Genomic DNA, 16,150 nt, shown 5'->3' with positions numbered 1-16,150 from the left:
CATAATTCTAATTGTTACTGTCTGTTAAATAAAACGTTTTACTTCAATATTAGTCAAAGCTAGTCTTTTTAAAATTTAACCCAATCAATAATGTATTATCCTTGTATTCCTGGCATTTTATGTTATCCCCTGGTTAAAGAAACTAACATATAATTTTGAATAACTGTTACTTTCTTTCGCGATTTATATAGAATATTGATGCTATAGTAGATGGAATCAATAAGTCGTCTGAATCCTGTTCGACATGCCTAGACTAGTTCCAAATCTTAGACTACCTGCCTGTGACTTTGACTTTATCATGATGTTACCAAATTAACACAAAGACAAAATAACTTTCTAAATTTCAATATTATTAGTCTATCTTTAACAGTATTGGTTACCCTTATTTATTCTAATGTCAGAGTCAGTCTAGCAGATTTGTTTCCAGGTATAGCTTGGTATAACAAAGCAGCCATTGATACTTAAATACTAATTTTTCTTTTAGTACTTTAGCCAATGGGAATTTTCTGTTCAATGCATGTTTTATTGCATTAGTTGGGAATGAGACTCTCTCTATTTACTTGAGATTCCTAACTAGTGTTGAAATGTTTGAGAATGCAAAATACTATTCTACCCATCCTCTCATCGAGTCCCAGCATAAAATGGTGCGTTCACTTCACTTAAAAATGCCTTTGCCATGTGTATATGCGATGCAGCTCTAACCTCTTTAGAAAATGCGAATGAAATTGCAGCTGTTTTACAAGAAGCGGTGGAAAGAGCGAATAATTACACCTTTTCACCCTTAATGTGTATGTTTGCTTTGTCCACAGTAATCCAGTGTGCTATTCAGTCATACTACCCAATTACTAATGATGCTGAAGTGAAAGGAAATTGGGATTCGTTGGCTAAAATGTTCAATTGTACAATATATCCAAGAGATTTTGTTGATGGGAGTGCAATTGACTATGTCCATATCTTTCGTTGTGCTGCAATGCCACCTTCTTATTTGGTAGATCAAAAAATCCCATCCACCAAAAATCATTCTGTTACTTTGTTTTTAGAGGACCACCTTTGAACATTGCTTTTATTAATCTTGCCATCTTTACCATTGTTGGATAAACATCTTTGTCGCTGTTGGAAGAAGATCACCTTTGAACATTGTTTTTATTAATCTTGCCAACTTTACGATTATTGGATAAACATCTTTGCTGTTGTTGGAAGAAGATCACCTTTGAACATTGCTTTTATTAATCTTGCAATCTTTACGATTGTTGGATAAATATCTTTGCTGTTGTTGGAAGAAAACCACCTTTGAACATTGCTTTTATTGGTCTTGCCATCTTTATGGCTGTTACAAAAGGCATCCTCGCTGCTTTTCGAAAAAGACCATTTTATGGGGCAACAAAGATGGGGAATTATTTTTTGTAGTGAACTGTCTTTGGTTATTCACTGCAAAATAACATGCTTCATCTTTCTCTCACTCCTGTGGCAACAATCCTGTGATTACAGAAAGGTACGGAAACTGCGTTGATTTTACATCAGACACCACAAGATAAGTAAAATTTTTATCCGAACAGAATTAAAAAATTGGCGATATTAGAATTTTTTTTAGATGAGATTATAACTAAAATGGACATCAAATAGACATCAAAAAAGTTGTCGTGTATATTAAATGTGTATTGGCAATAGTGCTTTTACGAAATTATCGAAACTAAAATATTGTTATATTCTACATTAAAAATGCAGGAATTTGCTTTTCCGAGAGTCTAGATTTCAAAATTTTCTGGGAGAGCATGCCCCCAGACCCCCTTAGCGTTGGCTCGTGCTGAAGTCGCTCGCTACGTCACAGGGCCACGGTCAGCCCAGAAGCTGGATTCGCCCCTGGTTCATGAGGCTGTCCTTGAAAACGTCGGGCCACTATTGAGAGATAGGAATGGACGTGCTTATCGCCGCCAAGTATCACAATCATTAAATATGTAAGATTGTAAATTGTATGAGAAACAATGTTATCATCAACATTGTTTCATCAACAATAATTAGTCCAACCTTTTTATTTACTTCAGGTACTTGAGAGCTGTGGCATACAGATGGTTGATGCGATGGTTTTGTGGGTCTATGGGATGAGAGAATACTCGGCCTTTACCTGCTTGTGTTTACCACTTTATTCGGAAAGCATATCCAAGTGGTAACACAAAAGGTTACATTCAATCAGAGGAGCGATGATGGAATAGTCTTTTAACTTGTGCACTGTAGAGACTGTTGACCTTCTTTGCTGAGTTTGGAATGGTCAGGAAATATGCCTAGATGAAAACCAAATAGGAGATACATGGATGCACTATATAAGTTGACATGCAGTTTAATGGTTTGCAACAAGAGTAAACAATAAAAACAAATTGGTGCAACTACTGAGAGGTTAAGCTAAAAGAATTAAATGAAAGAAAATCTTTTCTTCAATGTCAGTCTGGGAAAAAAGACAAAAGAAAAAATATATGGAATTAAATCATAGCATAAATGTAAAAATGGAAAATAGCAAGCCGTTCAAATGACGAATCGTTTGCTTCCCCAGTGCATACTTCAACATGCTCAGCTCCATCACTAGTAGATGGTACTTCCTCATTGAGAGAACATGTTTCCTTCAGCGATGGCTTATGGAGAGTATGTCGAATAATCAACAAAACTAATATCGAATTTAATAAATGACAAAAGAAAAATTTACATAAACAAGCGTAAACTTACTTGTCTTCGCTTTCGATCGGTTATTTCGCCCTGTAATGTTTCAGGAATCCCAGCCCCGTCAATGGTTGGATAGCATCTTTCTTCAACCTTCTTTTGAGCTTGACTTGCACGCTCAAATTAAGGTCAAAACAAGAATCTTCAAAATGCGCAGAACACAGACACGAGGTAGAGGAAGCCTCAAAACCCGATCTATGTTTACGCACAAATTTTACCCATTTTCTATGTCTTTGCGGCTCTGTTTCTTTTTTAGGAAACAGATGCATCGACATTCCCTCGGTTTTTGAATCATTGGCGCAACTAATTTGATTAGGTCCGCCAGCAACACAGCGTTTTCCTCCACGTTTCTTATTAAGATTACTAGTAGAATACGCCATGTTGATATATGTGTTCAACTTTCTACGTCACAAGTCATTAACATACCGATCAAAAAGTTCGCAAAAAAAATGCTGAAATCGTGAATTTGAACGTCCGTAAAATAATTTTCACCAATCCAATCTCAATTATAATTGCAGATTTAAAATCAATGAAACAAGGTCTTTCAATTTAGCTAATAAAAAAGGGGGTCTAAAATTCGTAATATAAACACTTTAACATTGGTTCATGTGTCATGCTTACTGGTTATGATAAATATCTTTTCATATGATCAAAGCTTGTTTAAATGTAAATCTGAAATAAATAAGTTTAGAAATTATAATGATCACCAGAAAAATTACCTAGTAATCATGAAAAATACTTTGCTGTTTTGTCAAATTTCAAGGTTTATCTGCATACATAGGAACACATTTTTACTTTATAGAAAATGCTTTTAATACTGCAATAGCCCTTTGGAATTTATGGCAAACAATCTGGTATGAGCCATAGATCAACACACCTTGACATCTCTACCTGAGGTGTTCAGTTAGAAAATGGGACAATAGGGAGCTTTAGCAAAAACTACGAGTACGTCTACGAGTACGATATACGTCATTTTGGCGCGAAAACATTGTTGCGACAACAAAAACACGTAGCCGTAATCAATCTGAGTACGATGTTTTTTAAAATATTCGTAGTCGTGACTACGATGTCTTTTTAAGCAAAGAAAGTAGGTATATTTCTTCGTTCTGTAAGAAATTAGTTTACAGTACTATTTTCGAGCATTCAGGCTTTAATTTAGAACCTTTTTTGAGGGCAGATGTACATTAAAAAGGAAAATATAACCTGCAAAACTTTGCCGACAAAACTAATCCTGTCCTTTGCCGACAAAAGGATTACGTGTTTAATCTGTCTCTGTTTTAAGTGTCATCTCTAAAAATAGGGATGACATTGACCTTTTGTAACGTTATAAATATGGCATGGTTTGGAGGTTTTCATTTAGCAGACGTTGACACCTGACGAGTAGTCTGCCGAAATGCATAGTGTCTCTTTCTAGCTGTAAATAACGGTTCCTTTGAATTGTTGGGTTAGTGTTCTGGTTAAAACAGTTCTTTTAAGAACTATTACATTGTTATTATCACCATTCACCATGGTATTTGCTATTTTGAAATTTTTGAACTATAAACATCAGTCGCGTGACAGATTTGACATACCCTAGATCTGCCCCTGATAATGCTCAACCTCATCCAGTAATTGTTTACTATTCCCAATAGATTTTTATTAAGTACTTACCTTGGGTTGCAATAAATTTTTCTGGAAGATAGTATCCCTAAATGTGCAGCAACATGCAATAATTTAAATGCAATATCTATCATTTATAGTTTCTTAATATCATTATCATATTTTTTCTAACTTACGTCGATATAATTGGCATTGATATAGTCAGATCCATCATCACCTGTATTTGACAGGCAAACTCTGGTGTGATCGTCTAAATATACATTGAAGCATTGTAATTGCATTAAGTGCAATGCAATCAATAAAGGAAGCTGCATGTTGCTATCAAGAAAACAATCTTTTATTTAATTGACCTCGTTTTAATTAGTTTTACCTTACATGAAACAACGTTTTGTTATTAAGCTGATAGTGCAGTCGATCTCAAACATTTTGCATTATATATATTATAATTCCAAATTGCGGGTCAAAGACGGCAAACTAAAGCATTTTCAACGTTTGACAACCAAGATAAAAAAGCTGGTATAACTTTACTGTTATTTGTGAGGTCTACTTTAAAACTCGTTTGAGGATAGGTAGAAAATATAGCCAAAATGACAGCGAAATCTGACAGCGTAAAGGTGCAAACTTTACAGTGGTTTTCTTTATGACGGTACTGGAGTGGTAACTCGTTATATTGCTGAATATGGATAAACATGCACGAGTGAGTTTTTTAAAGACTGCGGCGAAATGAGTCTTTGAAAACTCACGAGTGCATGTTTAGTGGTAATTGCACGAGAAACTGTGCTATTACTTAACAATAATATACTTTGAGATGTTTCGTGACTTTACCGTTTAACTCTCTTCCTCGTTTTGTTTCTTTCAATCGTTTCGGAAAAACGCCGCCTAACTGTTAAAAACATTCACCAAAAAACATTACTTTCTGTTTCTTTCTATTCTTTGCATTCTTTCGTAATTCTTGAATATCAAACAATTACAATTGTGGAAATCCTTGTTTACTTACAATTTCTGCTATGCTTTTTTTTTAATTAAAAGAAGTTTGTTTGGCTTTTACTGCTTTTCGTCCAATCAGGTTACAGTATCTGCAGTGTAATTGCACGTTCTACAATGCACTTAAAGATTTTGAGAGTTCAATTACAGCTTTTCAACAGCGTAATTACACATTTTCAGAGTGCAATTATAATAAACTGCCCTTCAACCAACCAATCACAGTCGAGAAATATCTCAAAGTATATTATTAATATCAGAACTCCAGCTTTACATCAAATTTGTTTTAACAAATAACATATGCCTGGGTGTCATTCGCAAATCTATAATCGATGTTCTTGCTCGACTCATTAAGTGATTTTCAAAAACATAAAGATTTTAAACGAATAAAGAATGTGAAAGAAATTGAAACTTACAAGTGACAATGTTTGCATAACGATTCTTGGCTTTATTAATATATCTTTTGCATTCATCGTAGGAGAAATTTGCTTTTCTGCTGATTGACTACGTTAAAAAAACAGGTTGAGTATAATTAAGAAGCCATAAATACAAGTTAGCAGCATAAAAAATAAAATAAAGAATAAAGATATTTTGAGTAAAGGAATATTCTTTAGACAAAATTGATAATTAAAAAGGGAATCAACAATGTTCATTAATCTATGAATCATCTAAACAAATTCTCGATTGAGATTTAAACGTTTACCCAGTTTTTAAAAGAGAAAAATTAACTTCAGCTTAAATTACGTCGAAATGGACAAGTACAAGTAAAAGTACAAGAATGACAAATTTGAAATTGTGCTTTTCCTGCTAAGTATTAATGATAAAATTATGAGCAGTGCTAAAAATTGGCTTTGCAATTGCTTCGAGTTACATTTAACAATTGTAATTTCTTTGAGTATGCAGTCAGATATTTTTTTGAAAGTAGATGATTTTGTTGAACAAAAGTTATCTTTATAAATGCAGTTGATATGCTGGAATAGCGTGAAAGTGATTTTGACTACAAACATATCACAAAATTTCGATCAGTTTTAAAATTACATGAGTGAATTACAAGTGAATTACAAAATCGGATAGCTCATTTCAAAACTGCTATGGCATGCTCCGAAGCTTGTGCATTTCATTTAGAGATAAACTTTTTAACGTGCTCTCCTAAATGCAAATTCCTTACTACGTCAATGTAAAATCGAGCGAATCTACCACCGAATGATACATCTTCATAGGCTTGTTATTGAATAATTTCTAATTAGCAGCAATTTTAAAAAACACTTGAGAAAAACGACGATTTTTTTGAAAGCAAACATGTTTCGACATTATCATAATGCCATCTTCAGTGCAGAATGGTTAGTGTTAAGTAATATGATACGTAATATGATATGAATAAATTAATTACAATGAATAGGATTATGATTTAGTCAGGAAGTTATAAAATATTTACAAAAAAGGAAAAGAAAAATAAGTATTAAGAACTTATAACGTAAATATAGTGTTGTAGTGGTGAACTTGGATATTTAAATCGGGATTAGTTTTATTGATGTGTAGAGCTTCCTTGATCTTGAGTGAGAAAGTGGATTGAACAGTGTCGATGATTTTAAAACAGGAAGGTGAGAATTTGTTTTTACATGAAAGAGAGGCTTGAAGATGTTTGTAGATAGTGGAGTTTTTGTCTGTGTGAGTATGTTCCTTTATCCTGGTAGATAATTGGCGAGAAGTTTCACCAATATAGCGGGAATTACATCCCGCACATGAAAATTGATAAACTACCATAGATTTGGAAAGTTCGGGAAGTGCCAAAAGTTCGGGAAGTTCCAAATCTATGGTAGTTTATCAATTTTCATGTGCGGGATGTAATTCCCGCTATATTGGTGAAACTTCTCGCCAATTATCTACCAGGATAAAGGAACATACTCACACAGACAAAAACTCCACTATCTACAAACATCTTCAAGCCTCTCTTTCATGTAAAAACAAATTCTCACCTTCCTGTTTTAAAATCATCGACACTGTTCAATCCACTTTCTCACTCAAGATCAAGGAAGCTCTACACATCAATAAAACTAATCCCGATTTAAATATCCAAGTTCACCACTACAACACTATATTTACGTTATAAGTTCTTAATACTTATTTTTCTTTTCCTTTTTTGTAAATATTTTATAACTTCCTAACTAAATCATAATCCTATTCATTGTAATTAATTTATTCATATCATATTACGTATCATATTACTTAACACTAACCATTCTGCACTGAAGATGGCATTATGATAATGTCGAAACATGTTTGCTTTCAAAAAAATCTTGTTATTGAAGTTGACACTATCATGTAAGAGAAATCATCTGGCAAAATTAACAATGTGTTAAATGACATTATCAAGTTTCTCAAACTAAGATTTGACACGACTAATTTCTGATACTTTTTTTAAAGATAAAGATCAATGCTTAAATGAAAAGATCGAAATAAAATTAGTGCCAATGTTTAAAGCTATTGTAAATTTAAATTTCAGAATTTCAATCACAATTTCAGAAAGTGATATATTTAAATACAAATATACGTACTATTGCAAAATTCTATTTTAAGTTGATCATCAACTACTTTGTCTTCATAACAACCATTTTAATTCATACATATAAGGCTCAATCGTAAATTTAACTGTCGTTAGTTAAATGGTAATTTGTAAAGCTCTATCCATTATAATTAAAAAAAACTCTTGACAGAAAGCCCTAATGTATGTCTTGCACCAAACTGTCCAACATTACTCAATTTATGAAATATATAGCATTTTTAAAACCAGGCTGTGACTGTGGTAAGAGCCATCTGGGCCAGATAAATTGAAGTGCCTATTTTCAAGTACCTATTTGCAGGGGCGGATCTAGGATTTTTCAAACATCAGTCATAAAACGTCGGAGGCACTCCGCGCCGGGGGAGGTCTGAGGCATTCTCCCCTGAGAAATTTTGAATTTCAGAGCCTCTAAAATGCCATTTTCAGCGTTTTAGAGCAATACAAGATGTATTTGTGGGCATCGTTTTTCGGTAAAAATAACACATTTTGCTTACGTTTTTTTCAAAAAAAAAATGAAGTGAACAATACTTGAATGTTTTGCCAAATAATTAGGCTCATTATCATGCCAAATATATGGCTCATTAGCATGTCTAGGAACGTAAAATTTATTTTACAATAATGCTATTCAAAAACAGATATAGTCTTTAAAAATTTCTACCAAGTTGTCAGGCATAGACCCCCCTAGAGACCCCCATTCAAACCTCTATGTAATAAGTTAAGTTAGAAATTTGGTACTACAAGTGACAGTTCATAAATATAGAAAAGCTCAGACTTCAAACCATGCAAGTTTATTGTAACCCTTTACCCATCTCCACATCAGAGCCAGCAAATTCACTTTTGAGAAAAACTCAAAATTTTTTTCTGTCAAAGATTAAGAAAATTATCAAAGTGAAAAATTGCAGTTAAGGACAGCTTAATGCCATGAATGTTTCTTAGGCATTTCACTAGACTATTATCTTCTGTAAGTATATGCAAGGTGTGCTATATAGCAATTACTAGTAGCATTGTATTTGCAAATACAAACAGAATGTAACCAACATGTCTTTAATTATATAATTACATGAATGTTAAAATTGGTTCATGTGTCATGCTTACTGGTTATGATAAATATCTTTTCATATGATCAAAGCTCGTTTAAATGTAAATCTGAAATAATTTAGTTTAGAAATTATACTGATCATCAGAAAAATTACCTAGTGATCATGAAAATACTTTGCTGTTTTGCCAAATTTCAAGGTTTATCTGCATACATTGGAAGACATTTTTACTTTATAGAAAATGCTATTCATACATCAATAGCCCTTTGGAATTTATGGCAAACAGTCTGGTATGAGCCGTAGATTAACACACCTTTACATCTCTACATGAGGTGTTCAGTTAGAAAAGGGGACAATATGTGACATGGGACAACATTTCATGTATGTGAAATACTCAGGTTTAATACCATTCCAGTCAAATTGTCAAAATAAAAAGCTTCATGGATCAGAAGACTCAAAATCACAGGTTATAGTAAACAGCTTCTCATGTAATCAATGTTAGTTTTCTCAAATCTTAAACAATATGTAGTATAACTGTCCAATGATTGAATGATCAATGATCATAAACTGAAAAGCCCCAAACATTTGTTTATGATAAAGTAAATAATAGTATGGCACCTTATGGCTACAGATTTTTGTCCATTGAAATATACTTGCAGAAATGTAGGATTTCGCTGCCATATAACGGCCACGATTCCCCAAGCATTATAGAAATCATAGCTAAAAGTCCTTCGGCAACAACAATTTTAGAAGCATCAATCTGCTTACCATACGCCATATTAACATAAATCGCATCACACACTCGCATAAATTGACTTTGGTATATTGCATTCATGCATACACTTCACTTGTCCTTTACTTACGATTTTCGATGTAAATTTCTGCTGATAAAACTCAAAACAATGTTGGCTTGGTTTTGAACATCAATGACTGAAATGTCGCTCGCGAGATCGTATTTGCCAAGCATTTACAATTTATCCATAAATTTTTCACCCTCTTGAAAAAATTCCCAGTTTGGAAAGCAGCATTCATGTCAACATATGAATTTGTAAAAGATTTCCATAAATTCCATCTGATTGTAGTTTAGTTTCTATCATGCTTCTGAAAATTACTATGAACGATCAAACATTCAATTCAGACAGTGAGCTTGACTATGTTAGTTCAGTTGGCTATCAGTCGAAATCGGTCAAACCAATCATAGTAAGACAAAAATTCAAATGAACCAATTGTAAGATAGCAATTGGACTCCCTGATAGGTCCGGCCACCCCTATTATCGGTCGAGATTATTCCAGACTGTCCACTGATCTGGCCATTGACCAATAAAATAGCGTTTCTGGCGTTCATAGACTCCTTTGTTCGACTTATAAAGGAGTCTATGAACGCCAGAAACGCTATTTTATTGGTTCAGTGAAGCCACCCCGCTTATCAGTCGGTTATTCCAGGTCAATTAAAATTCAACTGATCTGGTTACCAAGGAGATATTCGTTGCATTAGTCATTAGTTTTCAATAATAAATAAAGCTGGATTTTTATCACGAAGTAAATGCGATAATAAAGTAAGAATAATTAATGATTTTTAATTAATATGAATAGGTAATTTTTGAATTTCAAACATTAGTCGCGCGACGGATTTGACATACTCTAGATCCGCCCCTGCCTATTTGCTCCAGTTTATGAAATCAATGTGATAAAAACGCATATCTGCAGAAGTGTTTGTATTAGGGAGGGGTAGAATTTCTTTATTAGTACTTGCTAAATCAATAATACCTTTCTCCTAAATACATTTTGATGTCATCTGTAACATGTCTGCATATCCAAATGGCTACGAAAGAATAATGTTTTAATTTGCCTTGACATCTTTCCAGTGCATGTTTCGAGGTATTTTTTCATTCAAAAATATTGCGATTTGATCACAGATAATCAAAAATACCCATAGACTTAACTGAATTTTCAAAGAATGGCAAGAATAAAACGAGTGTGATTCCGGTAGTCAGGAATAATTAAAAGTTCTGAAAATATTAATGTATGAAAAAAAAATGCTATGCTTGATCTCGTCTGTAGGAACCAGGGTAAACGATGGGTAATCAGCGGGAGTAACTCTGTCTTATTTAATGGTCATTCTCACACGGAAGCAAAATACAATAGTAATTTTTAGCCTACGAGTTAGCCTCGCTAGGAGCCGTTGCATGACTACATTATTGCTGGAGTGTGACTAGTCCAAGTAACATGAGTGACGTTTTGGATTGTCCATGGCTTCCAAAATGCGGTACCCCATTAAGGATGATACAAGCTTATTCTGCACGTCCAAATAAAACATTATTGGTCAAAATCTGGAGATACTGATAAATTAGTTCATTTTGATTGGAAAATGTACCGAGTAAAAATTAATTAACAATATATTTTCTAGTAAAATATATATGCTTTTTAATTAAAATTAATACTTAGTGCACAGTGACATTGAATTAGATGACATACATTTAAAATGGATGAATAAAGAAAATTTTTTTATATTTTTATCCCACCTGAACAAAATGCCCGTTTACCATGACGATCCCATAGACTGGACCATATACCTATCTTAAAATATGCATTTTAATTTTCTTGTCTTATGTGGTGCTCACAGAATGATGTATGAAATTCCTCATTATGTGGGAAATTTTATAGAAGTAAAGCATTATTGATGAAGAATAAATAAAAGGAATATGTTTCATGTGATGTCGACAATCGGCAACTATTACGTCATTCACAGAATTAAGAGAAAAAGAAAATTTATAAGAAAGTGCAGCATTTTTTCGACATCATAATATTTTTGTTCTACACGGTAATTAACCAAAATTGCAGCGAATCGGGTATTCTACACTGCAAAGCACAACCGTTTTTACACGCGTATATCCTTCTTCTACAGTTTGTCAAAATTCAGTTTATGAATAAGTTTTATTATTTCTTTGTAACAATCACGAACATGAAGATACAAAGTATAATTAACCTGGATTGAAAAAAATTTCTAAGAGTATACTTTTTTACTTTAGCAGTTATATATTTTACAAACTTTCGTCTTTAAAGATTAAGCAGGCTAAAATAAAATAGTTTTAAAATCCAGTCACATGCATCCATTTATTTCTTCAAATAGACGTGTAGTCCTATTGGAAGCCACAATATAATCCATCCCCTGTATTTATATATCTAATAGCTGATTAGTGATTGTCCTATGCATGTCATTGAAAATATCACGCCAAACAAATTGCAGTGCATTCTTTTAACATTATGTCAATATTATAATATGTAAACAATGCTCAAGATGGCCAAATTTCAGTTGAACTTGAATTGGATAATATTTTTTTTGTCTATATTTTTCAAATTGAAACTCTCAGTTGGTAACAGATGTATGATTCATTCAGGTGAACATTAATCACTTTCTTATGGTAAGTTTATTGTAACACGTTTAAATAGAAAATAGATATTAGCATATTCATGGCAAACAGGCTAACAGATGACATTATCAAGTCACAACTGGGCAAAGGATTCTCTCTTTGTTTCATAGAAACAAAAACGACTATGATTTCAAAAAAAACTTACTTGACATAATTTTTAGAAACTAACAGATTGTTTGATGAAAATGATACCTCGAATTCCTCAGCAAAGCCTGTGTTTTTGTTTGTTTGGTGCTCTTTTACGTACTCCAAAAGATTTGACAGAGGAATTGGCTTTGTCGGGCTCGAAAGTACATCCAATGAATCTAAATCATTCAATGAAAGAGAACTTTCAACGGCGCACACCATCAATTACAAAAAGCAGATTCGCTTACGAAATGATTTCTTGCTTACGGTTTTATTGTGATATTAATAAATTTATTTGTTACAAAATGATTTTCAACCTCATCATGATGAAAATTGATTAAGTATTCAAAAAAATATTCTATAGTTACATAGCCATTTATGTTTTTTAAATAGCCTTAATGCACATGTTTGATTGTTCAGTGTTGATCAGTTACATATTTTAAATTGTTTCTGGCTGATCACACTATCATAAACTGTTTTGTATAAAACAGTTGATATCTTTATAGCATAAATATTTCCACAAATTTAATCAATTGAAGATAGTATTCATGTGTTAGCATCATTACCAAATAGCATTTCACTGCATTAAAAGTTCATCCAGTTAAAAGCTGCAGTCACATGAATAGCAATTTATGAGAAGCATTATTCAAATATTCTTCTGCTCTTAAAACAGTTTTACATGAAATATTTATTTTCACAGTTCAAACCAAGGAAGTAATTGCATCCAAAATGACAAAATTTAAGCTTTGTTTTTTGGGGGGTTGTGGTACGGTAGCTATAAAACAGGGAATAAAGCAATCCTGCTAGGACAATCACTTTAATAGTCGTTCAGGGCAACGACGTCCTCTGAATTAAGAAAAGTTTACTTCAGGATGTTTTCCATTTGTTTTTAACTCTTCCTAAATTAGTATATGCTTAACATGAATTCAATTCATTAATTTTAAATATCAGTAATTGTAGCTAGTTACAAAACCTATCGCATTTCTTAATCAGGTAGAAGTCTAAGAATCTCTTCATATTAAAATTTATTTGTAGCCACTGCTTTTAGGTAAGTGGAAATTTCAATTTTTCTGTAGTAGGACATATTCATTTTTCTCTTCCAACAATATTTTTCATGTTTTTGATCAAAGACATATTGTGAAATTCTTTATGTATCAAGGTACACCGTTGTATCTATAGTACAGGATAAAAGTATGTGTTGAAAGTATTTATAGCTCACTTAGCAGGAAAAGATCTGAAAAAAGATAGAAATAAAAGTTGCTTGATAGCTCAAAATCATGCAAAGTTTTCAAATCAAAAGTTTCGTGAGTAATTATATCACAATAATTACAAATCAACTGTGAGCTACTATTACTATCAGCCACATCAATTACTCAAAACTATGTGTACTAAACATTGAGCAAGGAAAAGCTCAGCTAAGACACAATAAGTTTCACTTAAGAAAATCAAATTTCCCATCAAACATCCATTCCCTCAAGTTTCCGTTAAAGACTAGCTAAGTGTGCAAACACCATGTATCCAAAAACATACTTCAGAAATTTATATTGGTAAACCAAAACTTGTGAACTGACTGGCCAATGTATTTCTACTCAATAAAGAAAATTTCGTTCTTGAAACTCACTTTTGCGCACATTATTTTGTGCAAATTTTTGCTAGTCGCTGAGCGACTTCGCTCGTGAAAATAAGGCCCTTAAAAAAACACAAGTCTATCTTGAGTCCATTATGTTAAATCCACAGACGAAAAAATCATAATGATATAGACCTTCAACAGAATGCCTTTTTCTCTTCGTTCGATGAAGATGCGTTTCACAATCAGGTGAGTTGTGGCTGTGGTGATCTGAAGGCGATTTTATCGGCGAGTGACCGTTCTCTTGGGTAGAAGTAAGAACATTGGAAGTTTGACGCGACATTTGAAAAGAAGATCTGGTATTTCTTCCCCGCTTTCTATGAAAATAAATGTTTAGTACATGATGAGTTATTAGAAAGGAGTAGTTTGTACATTAGTTTGTACATTAGAGCGTACATTGAAACGTCGTGATTACTTCACTATTGAACATTCACCTGTCAAAAATTCAATCGCCAACATTGAATTATAAATTCTTATTGAATACGAATTATTAAGTGTTTGGTATGAATTTTAAAATGTCCTTTAAAGTGGCAATTGTTTTTGTGTCAAAAATATAGACTGAATGGCCTTTTTACGCTTAATCCCAAGAGAGGTTAACTATTATTGCTAGTGTTGCGCAACAGCACTAGACCAAATCTGCCTACGAGCAAAACAAAAACATAGCAAGTCCTATATATCCATTGAGTTCTATAAGACCTGGAGGGGACATGTTAACAAAATTACTATAAATTATTAGCGCGCGGCCGCGTGGTGAAAAACATGGCGGATTTTGGTGGTCAAAGTCAGCGGAAAGACGGGGGCTCATGAAATAAAAATTTTGTCGCCCACCCTGATTTGACCACCACGATTGCGAGTATAGAAAATATCAAAACTATTTATGTTCCTAATATAAGCACTTCTTTAAAATTTTATTTATTAAACAATCTGCCAACTTCTGTGGTTTGCGGATGCTGAAAGAGCGACAGAAAAGGGAACATTTCTTGACTCCGGTAAGTAGCACAGTAGTAGTTTTACTATTTTGTTTTTAACACGATACTTGAAGAGTGTTTCTACGACTAAGTTTTAATTTAAAGTTATTTTGGTCCAGTCTTATTTGTTCTTCACTTAATCGCTCGCCAGACGTGGCGAAGCTGTCAATTTTTATCGAGTTTTGCATCCATCTTGTATCATGTTCAAGTTGTTATCATTTCATTCCCAAATGTTAGTTTGTATATATAAATAATTAGTATTAGTAGCTGTAAGTTGTTCAAGCAAAACAGAAGAGTAGTAGTGCTTGAAGGGTTTAGCATTTTTGAAAAATTATATCTTGTTCTTGACATACATTACACAATTCCAAAAGACTGTAAGTAATGCACAATAATATCTATAGAACTTGCTAAATTTCTTCACCTACACTGTCAATTAACTATTTTGCCTTCATGCAGCAATAGACAGAGTGTTTTTGTCAGAGAAACCAATGCACTTTAGTTTCCAAAATTGTAATTTCAATGGAAAATTAATGTAGTTCTGTTCAGTAATAGATCCAAGATTCTGCCAAGCTGTTTACAAAATACAAATTACCAAGCAACAGTATCATGGTGTTTTGAATTGTTTTCTTTTTTGTAGCTCTTCAAGTTCAACATATTTTCTTTATGAGTTTTCTGTAGATTTATCAGGTAATGACAATACACTTATGATATTTATCCATGGTAAATTTTCAGTTGACTTATGTCGTAGGACTGAAGCAAACATTTTCTCGCTTCCTTAAGAGCATTTTAACACAGATTTATCCATTTGAGAAAATTGTTTACAAACAGTCAAACACATAGAAGCATGAAATACTGTATAAGTTTGACGAGATTGACAGGTCCACTAAAGAATGCCGTTTGATTTTCACTTTTAAATGGTAAAAATGTCATAAAATAACTTAAATGTTACAGGCAAAATATGCGTTTCTCTACCGTCGATTTTCTTTATTTTGATGTTTGTGTGTACTGTGTTTTTCACGTAATGCTGAAGCATTTTTTCACATGATATGCTGTCGGTATCATAATTGTTTTTTTTTTCTCACTTGTTTTCGTTCATACAAACAGTATTAGAA

The 16,150-nt window shown here is 32.9% G+C and overlaps 1 protein-coding gene across 1 annotated transcript in view; it reads right to left on the bottom strand.

Moving 5' to 3' along the window:
• LOC124456355 (receptor-type tyrosine-protein phosphatase mu-like) overlaps nt 1–16,150 on the bottom strand; it is a 63,130-nt gene that overhangs the window by 35,888 nt on the left and 11,092 nt on the right. Inside the window, exons 4-8 of the mRNA XM_047006823.1 lie at nt 14,206–14,387; nt 12,510–12,622; nt 5,706–5,793; nt 4,485–4,558; nt 4,360–4,396 (exon numbers count right to left, since the gene is read on the bottom strand). Of these exons, the coding sequence (XP_046862779.1) occupies nt 4,360–4,396; nt 4,485–4,558; nt 5,706–5,793; nt 12,510–12,622; nt 14,206–14,387 (494 nt within the window). The remainder of the gene's footprint in view (nt 1–4,359; nt 4,397–4,484; nt 4,559–5,705; nt 5,794–12,509; nt 12,623–14,205; nt 14,388–16,150) is intronic.

The sequence above is a fragment of the Xenia sp. Carnegie-2017 genome, unplaced genomic scaffold, assembly GCF_021976095.1.
Source record: "Xenia sp. Carnegie-2017 unplaced genomic scaffold, XeniaSp_v1 HiC_scaffold_45, whole genome shotgun sequence".
In the NCBI taxonomy this organism is placed as follows: domain Eukaryota; kingdom Metazoa; phylum Cnidaria; class Anthozoa; order Malacalcyonacea; family Xeniidae; genus Xenia; species Xenia sp. Carnegie-2017.
Note: the sequence above shows the minus strand (reverse complement) of the source record. Positions and strands in the feature narration are given on the sequence as shown.